At 40.9% G+C, this 11701-nt stretch overlaps 2 protein-coding genes across 2 annotated transcripts; one reads left to right on the forward strand and one right to left on the reverse strand.

Moving 5' to 3' along the window:
- The first annotated feature begins 4418 nt into the window (after window positions 1–4418).
- On the forward strand, window positions 4419–7291 carry LOC131283130 (DNA replication licensing factor Mcm6). Its single transcript, XM_058312704.1, has 4 exons — window positions 4419–4566; window positions 4652–5685; window positions 5780–6993; window positions 7058–7291. The coding sequence occupies exons 1-4, from the start codon at window positions 4475–4477 to the stop codon at window positions 7163–7165; spliced, it is 2448 nt and encodes an 815-aa protein (XP_058168687.1). The 5' UTR covers window positions 4419–4474; the 3' UTR covers window positions 7166–7291.
- A 90-nt stretch (window positions 7292–7381) lies between these two features.
- Window positions 7382–8679, reverse strand: LOC131281621 (proliferating cell nuclear antigen). Its single transcript, XM_058310967.1, has 3 exons — window positions 8551–8679; window positions 7948–8450; window positions 7382–7882 (listed from the first exon to the last, which is right to left on the reverse strand). Exons 2-3 carry the CDS (start codon window positions 8441–8443, stop codon window positions 7596–7598), a joined length of 783 nt encoding a protein of 260 aa, XP_058166950.1. The 5' UTR covers window positions 8444–8450; window positions 8551–8679; the 3' UTR covers window positions 7382–7595.
- Window positions 8680–11701: the final 3022 nt, after the last annotated feature.

Below are 11701 nucleotides of genomic sequence, written 5' to 3' on the forward strand. Positions count from 1 at the left end.
GTCCTATCTCTAACCATCATCATATGTTTGATGTGCTATTGGAGGGTGATCCTTTTTTTGGTTCCAAAACCACGCCATCGTCATTTTACCTGAAGCAGTCTGCCACCTGTTACACCAATTAAATTCACCGATTCATTTGATCAATACACGTGGTGGTAACTGAATGCGTGGTTTGATTTGCTTTTTATCGCACCGGTATCATCTGTCTGTTCTTCGCTTCTCCGTGGTGACAAAATTGTGACAAAAGAATTCTTTAGAAAGAAACTTCCACTCCGATACCTGATGTGAATAATTTGAGAGTTTCAAATTGATTTGCCGACCTGGCTCCGAAACTTGGAGCCCGTCTGACTTCATGCGATGGTAAATGGAAATTTAGGTTAAATTACACCTCGATGAATGCATATGTTAAGGCTGTCTCAAAGAAGATTATTAGATTAGAAATAATGACTGTGAAAGACGTACGGAACAGACTCTTTAATTCGTAATAATAAGTATAGTTGAGAATATATCAAACACACATCATTCGAAACTTTCGCTTAAAATGAATGAAAGTTACGGTATTTTTCTATATGTGTAACAAAGGGTAACAAATGAGAATGCAATATGAATGGAAACAAATAATTCACACATAGTTATCTCAAAGCAATAGAAACATTAGTCATTAGACTGTAGTAGTTTTTGGCAAAACAAACTATAAGTTGCATTTAAAAATATGTAAATTTTACATTTTAATAAATTTTTCAAACGCTTTGATTATTTAACAAAATATAATACGGCCTTTTTCTAATATAATGATTATACAAAACGATTTGATCATTATGGTTATGCGTACACACTCGTACATTAGAACTTGCATGTTGTGTGATGAGAATACGCAGGACATGGATTTCACAGGAAAATATCGGCAATTGCGATGACTACAAAATTAATGGTTAAATTGAATCATGCAGTCCACATTGTCGCGTAGCAGAACATTGGAAGGTTTTCACGAGCAGGTGTAAGAATATCAACTGTTCAAGACACGTGCAGCCGTCTGCAGATTCCACATCACTTAGGTAGAATGGTGCGTAAACTTATTGCCGACTTTTATAATGCTTCATTCAATGCAAGCTGTTATTTCTGTGTCGCCATTCTTTACATTAAGCATTGGCGAGAGTTTATTCATGGCAATATTGTTCATGGTCGTGAGTTATGAAGTTAACACTTCAAGTATAGACATTATTATGAATCAAATCACTATTCGTTTAATGTGCTTTAAATCAATAATTTGCTTCAGAATGTTTGTTTTGTAACGCTTATTAGAGACAAATATTAGTTTTGTTTTTGCAAAAGACCACTAGCATCGTACCATATTGGGGGGCAAATTAATACACAGCAACATATATGTTGATAATAGCTCACCGTAGTATTTCTTTCCAATGGTATTCAAAAATCACTGAAACTTTAGCTAAGTGATATTCAAAGTGAAAACAATTCACTTGTAGTTTGGTTACACTATTTAAATCACAAACACATGGCACTCCACAATATACCGCCCTTCAGTAAAATTAATAAGGATATTAACAATTGTTAAAAGTAAGTTTAACTTGGGTCGGAGGTCTATCTGTGTTTTCCCGCCGCACTGTGGGAACTTTATGGCGCTTATAACGTTAGTACACACGTATTTATAAAAAGCACGGGCGGATGCTGCATTCAGTTCCACGAAATCGTACTCGATAGGTTATTTAGAACGAGGACAAAACTTCAATTGCGAATCCGTTGCTAGCAGCGCAGTAGCAATGCGCAGAAGTATGGCGCGAAAAGCACTCCTGTACCGAAGCTACGACGAAGCACGTTTAGTGTAACACAAAACACAATGTTAAAACTTCATCATATTAAATATTGTTACGAAAATTCGTGCTACTTGTTCTATTTTTATCAAGTATTTATCATTTACTATTTAAAATTAGACCATGTAGACAACATCCCAAACTAAATCCATTGGTTTTTCATGGTCTGATGTTTATATCACTTGGAGTATTGTGTTGTTTCGGTAGTGTTATTCTTATTGAAATCTGACATGATGCTTTTAGTTCTATACAAAACGTTTATATTACCCGTGCTCACATATGCTTCCGAGGCATGAACTTATTGCAATTATCTACGTTGCGTGGATAGAAGTCGCTATAGGCCTAAATTAAGATGAAAGGGTGACGTCAGCTGAGATTACATAGTGGTTATAATTCTCCTTTTTTGGTGAAATATTGTGAAAATGTTTCTTAAAACACTTTCATTCATTTCGGTACATTTGATATGACTTAAACATTTCTAGAAGATATCACATTGAATATTTAACCGAATTGTGCACGACTCTAAGCTCTGTATCTTCAAACTACAATAGGTTTATTTTGTTTATAAACTTTTTACCTATTTAAATGATTGTGCATATGGATTTAGAATGGTGAACATCAACAATTGACCTTAGGGTAATGTAAGATAAAAGAGACATTGAAGATGAGTCGATAGGGTACCTTCTTTTCGTGTATGGAAATCATTAAAATGATATTCAATACTATTCAATTCGCACATCAAGTGATTGATGAGTTTTATGAATGAATGGCAAAAAAAAACTAAAAACGCATTAACATCATTATAACTGGTTACATTCAAACAAGGACGTTGACTTTAAGTGACAGTCCTTCGGAAATATGTTATAATAAGGCACATTTTCTTTATTTTAATTGAAGTAACGTTGAAACTGTTGCATTTTCATTAAGATGAAAACTTAAAATCGAATGAAAAATCCAGTATTATTTAGCGACATTATTTTGTAAACATTCAGGGGCATGGTGCAATAACTTTCTGACTATATCAGGTAAATGTTTGGAAGGTGCACCTTTCTTGACCATAATCAGGACTTCCTTTAATACTTCTTATATGAAAACTTATATATGCACTAACAAGGATGACGAGATAATTAATATGTTATTAAGATAATTTCAATGCAAAGTGTCTTTATGTTATGAAATTGTTTGTGACTACGGAAACTTATACCAAAAAAGAGTACCACACAACAAACAGTTCCGGTTTCTAAGATGTAGAATATCATTCAAATAAACGATACACTACGGAAGACAAAGAGAAGAAAACGATGGGTTTGATTACTTTTATCGCATGTTATTTAAATCAAAGTCGGTGATTTGATTCACCGAAATCAGTCACGGATCAGTCATAAAATTGAATATTTTTAACCGGTTCAGCCGGTTGCTTAATGTTTCGGCTGCGTACATTCCTGTAAGGATCGTTCTAAACTTAGTTCCTTACGCTGGAATTAACTCCGAAACAATTTTGAAATAAATATTAGGCTGCGTACACATCAGTCTGTTGGGAGTAGTGTTGGGAAAATCAATTCCCGGTTTGGGTCAAATTTTAAAAATTATTTAAATAATAAAATACATAAAATACGTAATTAAAATTCCAAATGAAGCCCCCCTAGCCGAAATCGCTGTCGTGGCTACACCATTTGTGAGCGGATGTACCTAAAAGGTATGCAATGAGTGAAACAAATGCCGTTGTGTGAACCGTTTGAATTGAATTTCTCGTTAAATTAAAGATTATGGTTATACTGGAAAGGATGTACAACATGAACTCCCTCATGCTTTGCTTGCATGAGTTTATGAAAATTCGACTACGCAATCAACCTAGGAGTGCGGTATGAGGGGGGGGTGCCAACGGGCTCCTCTTATTTCACAAATTTATAACAAACTCCCTTTTTCGATAGATCTGGCGCGACTCCATTTCAAACTCAGTCCAAATCATTGGTTTATGCTGTCCATCTTGCCCAGTTTAACCGATTAGTTGGAATCATTACAGCTTCTAACGGAAATTCAACGGTTCAAATATTCTAACTGAATAGATGTGCCACCTATTGCACGATGCGGCGACGGCTTGGCCTCATTTGGGATTTTACCAATTGTATTTTTTAAGTTGGCCAAAAATTTTATACAAGAGGGAGAAAATACTGACAAACTGTTGAAATGATAGTTTTTTAGTGTAAATAACTAATAAACTCAAAAATGTGATTTATATTACATGCTTCGAAAGCTACTGTACACTATCATACCAAGTTTATCGTTATATGATCGATACAATGAATGCAACGATATGGTGACTCTTTTCTAAGAGGGCTCTTTTGTTTGTCTATTCGCGAGCCCGGAGATAATGAAGGGTTTCGCTCCTTTCCTGGATCGGAGCGTGAAAATTGTATCTCTTCTCGGAGCTTCATTTCCCAACTCTAATACACACTTTACATAGGCAGTAGGGGTGGGAATACGACTTTGAACTCAGGTGGTGGCTTATATTTTGGCGCGCAAACTGACAAGCACGCCCGCCCAAAGCGTAAATATTTCGGGCTCTGTTGTGGAGGCACTGTTTGTTCTGGACCATTTTCATAACTTTCTAAGCTGTTTTATTTTGTGTCTTTCGTGCAATAATCATGGATGTAGCTGATGCACACGTTGGGCAGCTTCGAGTACGTGACGAAGTTGGAGTTCGATGCCAAAAGTTGTTCCTGGACTTTTTGGAAGAGTAAGTAACTGCCCACTGGCTGGTTGTTTGTACGCCCGGCGTCGATTACCAGGTGTTATTTCCTTTTTCTTTCAATTTGTCTTAGGTATAAGGAAGACGGTGAAATCAAGTATCTCACGACCGTGCAGGGTCTGGTCAATCCTGATCGCTCGACGCTGGAAGTAAGCTTCGACGATGTGGAAAAGTACAACCAAACGCTCGCTACTGCCATCGTCGAAGAATACTACCGCATATTCCCTTACCTGTGTCAGTCGGTGTCGCACTTTGTCCGCGACCGCACCAACCTTAAGAAGCCCAAGGAATGCTACGTATCGTTCGTGGACGTGCCGACGCGCCACAAGGTGCGCGAATTAAGCACTTCCAAAATTGGTACGCTTATCCGCATCTCCGGCCAGGTTGTACGCACGCACCCGGTTCACCCAGAGCTGGTGACGGGAACGTTCGTCTGTCTTGACTGTCAGACAGAAATACGGGACGTGGAGCAGCAGTTCAAGTTCACCAATCCCACCATCTGTCGCAATCCGGTGTGTGCCAATCGGCGCAGGTTCATGCTCGAGGTGGACAAGTCGCTGTTCGTTGATTTCCAGAAAGTGCGCATTCAGGAAACACAAGCAGAACTTCCGCGTGGATGCATTCCCCGCTCGGTGGAGGTGATCCTACGCGCAGAGATGGTGGAAACGGTGCAAGCGGGCGATCGATACGATTTCACCGGAACACTGATCGTCATCCCGGACGTAGGAGCCCTGCAGCTGCCGGGGGCAAAGGCTGAGATTGGATCACGTCACAAGCAGGGCGATAATGCGGCAGAGGGAGTGCGTGGCTTGAAGGCACTGGGTGTGCGAGATTTAAACTATAAAATGGCTTTCCTTGCCTGTTCGGTTCAAGTGACCTCATCGCGTTTCGGAGGCACCGATCGGCCCATGAGCGAAGTCACTGCGGAGGACATGAAGAAGCACATGACGGATGCTGAATGGAACAAGGTTTATGAAATGTCGCGAGATTCGAGACTTTATCAGCACCTCATTAATAGCCTTTTTCCGTCTATCTATGGGAATGACGAAGTGAAGCGCGGAATCCTATTAATGCTGTTCGGAGGTGTGGCCAAAACTACCCTAGAAAGTAAGTATCTCGTTTCAAGAAAGGCAAAACTCTATTTAAATATTTTGGCAAAAATATCCATGTTCTTCTCTTGATATTATTTGATTGAATTTAGGAACTACACTTCGTGGGGACATCAACGTTTGCATTGTCGGCGATCCGAGTACGGCAAAGTCTCAGTTCTTGAAGCAAGTGGCCGATTTTTCTCCGCGCGCCGTGTACACTTCCGGAAAGGCTTCTTCAGCTGCCGGTCTCACTGCCGCCGTGGTGCGCGATGAGGAAAGCTTCGACTTTGTTATCGAAGCTGGTGCACTTATGTTGGCCGACAACGGCATCTGCTGTATCGACGAGTTCGACAAGATGGACCCACACGATCAGGTGGCAATCCATGAGGCCATGGAACAACAAACAATTTCGATCGCTAAAGCAGGTGTGCGGGCCACACTGAACGCTCGTACGTCGATTCTGGCTGCCGCCAATCCCATCGGAGGTCGCTATGACCGTTCGAAATCGTTGCAACAGAACATTCAGCTAACCGCACCGATTATGTCGCGTTTTGATCTGTTCTTTATTCTCGTCGATGAATGCAACGAGCTTGTAGATTACGCGATCGCACGCAAGATCGTCGATCTACACTCGCACATTGAGGATCGTGTCGAGCAGGCATACTCGCGGGAGGACGTCCTTCGGTACATTATGTTTGCTCGTCAGTTCAAGCCGATCATCACGCCAGAAGCGTTGGATCTGCTCGTTGAGAACTACGGACATTTGCGGCAACGCGACACGGGCACGACTGGTAAGAGCACCTGGCGCATTACTGTTAGGCAGCTGGAGAGCATGATTCGACTGAGTGAGGCTATGGCCAAGATGGAGTGCAGCGAGGAGGTCACCGTGCAGCACGTGAAAGAAGCCTACAGGCTGTTGAACAAATCGATCATTCGCGTTGAACAACCCGACATCCATCTGGATGATGAAGAAGAGGAAGGTAATGAGATTGCGATGATGGACACGGCGGAGGACACGGCCAGCGGAACGCCGCAACATACGAATGGAACGGATGAGAACGGACACGATGGAGGGGCGACGGTGTCCAAGAAGAAGCTGACACTTTCCTTTGAAGAGTACAAAAACCTGTCGAACATGCTGGTCATCCATATGCGAAACGAGGAAAGCCGCTTGGAAGCGGAGGAAGCGGAGGTAGAGGGCATAAAGAAGTCGGAACTGATCAATTGGTATTTGGAGCAAGTAGCCGAGCAGATTGAATCCGAAGAAGAGCTCATAGAAAGAAAAACATTGATCGAGAAGGTGGTCGACCGTCTGATCTACCATGTAAGTATGGGATTTAATGATGGGTATTTTTCTTTTGACAAATTCGGTTTTACTTTTATTTTAGGACCAAGTTATCATTCCACTGAAAATGGCAACATTGGGCGAAAAGGCGTTAACCGAAGATGAAGATCCTCTGCTGGTCGTGCATCCGAACTACATCGTGGAAAGTTAAATCTCTTTTTCTCAATTTGTTTGACGTATTTTATACTTTTTTACCATATTTATCGTGTGTGTGTGTACTGACCTTTTAATTACACATGCCGTTACACATCTGAATTCAATAAACTTAGGTAAATGCCATGAACGAAGCTTGTCTATTTAATGCTGTATTGTTGTTGATCGAAGGTTTTCTCAGGTAAGTATGAGATACAACGAAACACTTATAATGTAGGTGTTGAACGGATTCAATAATTTTATTAATGTATAATTCTTATCGGTAACGACCACAACGTACTTCCTGTCTGTATGATTGAATTCAAAATGCTTCTGTGCTTGTTTCCACTTTATCGTTTTTCCGTTAAAAGTTTACTGGTCTTCGTGACGCAAATACAAGACAAGAAAGACATTTTGTTAAAAAATATAGGCGAATGTTATTATTTAACTTAGTTCTCATCGTCCTCAATCTTAGGGGCTAGGTAGTAACGGATGTGTCCCAGGTCCGGGATTCGGTACTCGACGACCAGCGGGACGTCCGCAGACATGGACAGCTGCACTTGGTTGCACAGTGGTGTGGCTTTAGTAAACGAGTTCAGGTAGCGACAGGCAAAAGTGAGAGTAACTGGCTCCTGCATTTCAATGATAACCGATTCATCCTCCTTGTCTACGGAAGAGGTTTGCGCCAATTTGATGTTTGCTGACCCTGCATCGCCCGAAGCGGAGAATTTCACACCTGTAGTAAAGGTAAGCGTTTGTTAGATTGAATCAGACTCAATACCAGGCGGAAGAATCTCGTACCTTCTTTGGTGCAGGAGATAACGACGGATTCACCGAACTGCGACAAATCGCGGCAGATGCGGGCAAACTCCATCGCGGGCATTCGAACGACGCAGGCGTAATCGGTTTCCGGAATGCCCAGGTGTTCCTGATCCAGGTTCATCAGCTTCATTTCGTAGTCGGATACTTTCTCTTGGTTTTGTGACTCGAACATGAACGTCACGGTGTCGGCATTGTCTTGTGCTTTCATGGTAATTGTATCGTCGTTGTTGGCACACTTCATGATCTTGGCCATGTTTGCCAAGTTCATGCCCATCGACAAGTTCCTGTCACATCGGTATTTATCGAATCCATCCGAGCGTAGCGATAGCGACACCAGCGAAACGTGGGAGTTGTCCATCGCTTGCAGTTGAATACCGGAATCGCTACAATCGAAAGTGGCCTCATTTAACAGGTCCTTGATGGCATCTAGCACCTTCTTCAGGACGCTGCTAGCGTTGAGTCGCGCTTCGAACATTTTGGTTCTGTAAATTGAAACAAGACGTAAACGAAAGTTTACGAGTACAGATAGGTGGATAAACAACAAAGTGATATCGAAGCCTTGGTGGCAAAATGAATACTTACCAGTAGGGCAAGGCCTTGAACAGACAGGAATATTCAAGAGATCGGCACAGACGTTCAGCTCACACGACAATTGGAAGATGAATGAAAATTTTTGCTGCAATTTCAACACGACGATGCTAACAATTTGGCGCGAAGTGTAGGGTTGACAGTTCTAAATTGAACCTACAACTTTGCACCGTTCCTAACTATGGAATGATGAGTTTAGTTCCATGTAAATATCGACATAGTAAAAATTGCCAGACGAATTGAAAATGAATCGTTCAATCTTCAGTAACTACGATAAGGAAAATGGTCTTTAATAACTGCACTGTTGTTAATTTGTTACTTAATAATTTAGGAACAATCGATTGTTTTTCTTTTACCAGTTCCGGAACACTCGGTGCTGGTAGTGTTTTGGATCACCTGAACATAGCTGAGCTTTAAAGCTCCCAACTAGTGTTGGGAAAATCAAATCAAGGCTGGATTCGAATCTTTCGATTCAAATCCATTGGGAGATCCGGATCTCTGAATCCGAATCATAATCCGTCATCTCATTCGCGCACATCTAACTTGCCGATTTGTCATATCTGGTGTTAAAGAAACAATTAGACAATCAAGTGTTGATTGATACAAAAATGTTTTCGATTCTGCGAATGGTCTTCAAGATCGCTTTCACTATCCGCCCCCAGGGTGCTGTTTCATTTCGCTTCAGGATGGAGTTTCCCATCACGTTTTGTGAAAACTGATCAGGACCGAAAATCTCACGTCAATTTGCGTGTCTTTTTCAATTTTTTTTCATTTAAGGTGTCAATTGTGAAGATCGGTTGAAAGAATCAGAAGTAATTAACAAATTGACAAAATTTTGCCTAAATTGATAATCGCCCTGTGTTTACCATATCGACCTTCACTGTTATACGGATCGTTACGATAGACGGATTAATTTCGGTTTACTTACTGTTTGCTGGTTTATTAGCATGGCATTTGACAATACCAAATGTGGTTTACAGAATGTTCGTGAGATGGAGAATGTTCGTCATCTCTGATAGCTTTATTTATGTATGTTTTATGTTGGTATCAATTCACTATTAAAAGACTTTAAAATGGGTTACAAACAATTCACACTGTGGCTGGATTGTTTAGATCCAAATCATTTGTTTTTATTTAAATGTGTGGAACAGAATACAACAAATAATTTATCTGTCCAGTCTGTGTGATGTCTATAATGTTCTATTGTATTTTTCTATAGAATTGTAGTCACCTGGTATTGTGAAAACGGTCAGATCACTCACTCAATGAAAAGGACCGTACCGACTAGCGATTGTTCAAAAATGGACTTGAACGTCCGCGAAGGGTATATGGTTACCAGGTATTCAAAAAGAACAGATGGCATGCGATGCCTCCGTTCGTTCACGCGATGCTGAATAAATTGATGGATATGTGGACGAAAATTTGACCACCATTTTCGTCTTCCTGTTGGCGAAGGTTGTTGTGTCTGATGGTGCTTTCGCCGCTGTCGGCACGTTGTTATAGATAAGTACGACGGATTTGTGATATATGATGTACCACGTATGCTAGTCGATGTTCGGTCATTTTTCTAATAGAAGGTTGTTCGCTGAACATTGGCTCAGAAGGTTTGCAAGTATGTTCACAAACAGCACCACGAACTTGGAGGATGCGTTTAAATTTGCAAGAAATTAATTACAAAGCTTGAGGTGTACGTGTCTGATGTATGTAAATTTGAATTTGATCGGTGTTATCTAATTTGCATATAATTGAGCATAATACGTTCGTATAAACCTTTTGGTCAGTGGTGTTGATGGCTCAAGTTAAAGTGCTTGAGTATGGGTCGTCACTGTCTTGAAGAATGTGGCCACGGTCGGTTGGGCTTCCTGGAAAACGTCGGAAGGCGTAATGCGTCGGGGCAGCAAATGGCTAGCCGATAAAGGCTCACTGTTCGGTACGCTGTTGGAAGCTATGAAAGGATAAAGGATGATGTGGTGGCAATTTAAAAGTATTCAAATTTAATACGAAACGGATACATCTATATATTGTAGGCTAACGTGGAAGGAACAATCATTAAAATTGATATATTGATAGTTTGTACAATCGTGGCGCCTACAACTGCAACGTGCAAAATGTTTTTCCTGGTGCGACTGAAAGAGTTTCGCATTACGCAAACTGTGGAAGTCTAAAAATAAATCATAGCCCGAAGAGAAAAACTACATCTATAGGATTTTTATAGTTCAATGTTGCATAGGTAGATCAAAGCGGATGCATTTTAATATGTTTTCATAAAAAAACACTTTGCGTAACAGAGCGTTGCATAAATATGATAATGGGTCAGATTTTAAATGAAGAATACCAAACTTTGAAGTCATGCAAACTTTAGAAAAGCAAAGAGAAGAATTGAAATGGGTTAAAATACTATGAAATCGTTCTTCAAGTAAGATATCCTTTGTTGCGTTGAACGAACGTCGTAGGTATTTTTCATTTGCATTATGGTGCGTAGGTTTTGCTGTGGGCATGTTTTTCTTCCATCCTGCAATGCTACCGATTTGACCTAAAGCCTGTGGCAATGTAGCACGAATCACTTGCTGCACCTAAACCCGACTCGGTTGCGAATGCAACTACGTAGGTTCGACTATACTTTACGTCAAATCGGTAGGAACCGAGGCAGCATGGTTGACGTTAGGCGTACGGTACGAATAGCCCTTGCATAAATCGGTCCGAGATTTTTTGACTAATGGAAACAACAAATGTCCCCCGGATTTACAATGGCGTTACGAGCCGGTGCAGCGATTCTTCTATTTGACGCTATCGCGCGTTAATACATTTATATGGCATCGTGTTTCATACCTCATGTTGTACGGTGCTGTTTCATGTTATGGTTTATGCTTGCGCCCCAAAGCAATCCGAACACACCGGCATTACCGACTTCCCGTAGATGGTCGTTAAACACGTGTTTTTCTGCAAAGTAAGCATGCGCTGGAAGTAATGTTTTTACGAACGGAAAAAACACCGACTGAGTTCCCTGAGATATGCTAGAGGGGAAGTAGTTGGTGAAAGGCTGTCTCACGTAGCCTAAACATGACCAAAAGAAAAGAGTTTCCCACCTGGAAGATGTCTGTAAGTTTACATAATCCATTTCTTCCAATACAATCATACTCAAGTG

Source organism: Anopheles ziemanni, chromosome 2, assembly GCF_943734765.1.
Source record: "Anopheles ziemanni chromosome 2, idAnoZiCoDA_A2_x.2, whole genome shotgun sequence".
NCBI lineage: Eukaryota > Metazoa > Arthropoda > Insecta > Diptera > Culicidae > Anopheles > Anopheles ziemanni.

Coding starts and splice junctions, on each gene's coding strand:
- LOC131283130 (XM_058312704.1), top strand. CDS start 4,475: ATGGATGTAGCTGATGCACACGTTGGGCAGCTTCGAGTACGTGACGAA. Junction 4,567..4,651: donor TTCCTGGACTTTTTGGAAGA/GTAAGTAACTGC, acceptor AATTTGTCTTAG/GTATAAGGAAGACGGTGAAA. Junction 5,686..5,779: donor GGCCAAAACTACCCTAGAAA/GTAAGTATCTCG, acceptor GATTGAATTTAG/GAACTACACTTCGTGGGGAC.
- LOC131281621 (XM_058310967.1), bottom strand. CDS start 8,443: ATGTTCGAAGCGCGACTCAACGCTAGCAGCGTCCTGAAGAAGGTGCTA. Junction 7,883..7,947: donor TATCTCCTGCACCAAAGAAG/GTACGAGATTCT, acceptor CCTTTACTACAG/GTGTGAAATTCTCCGCTTCG.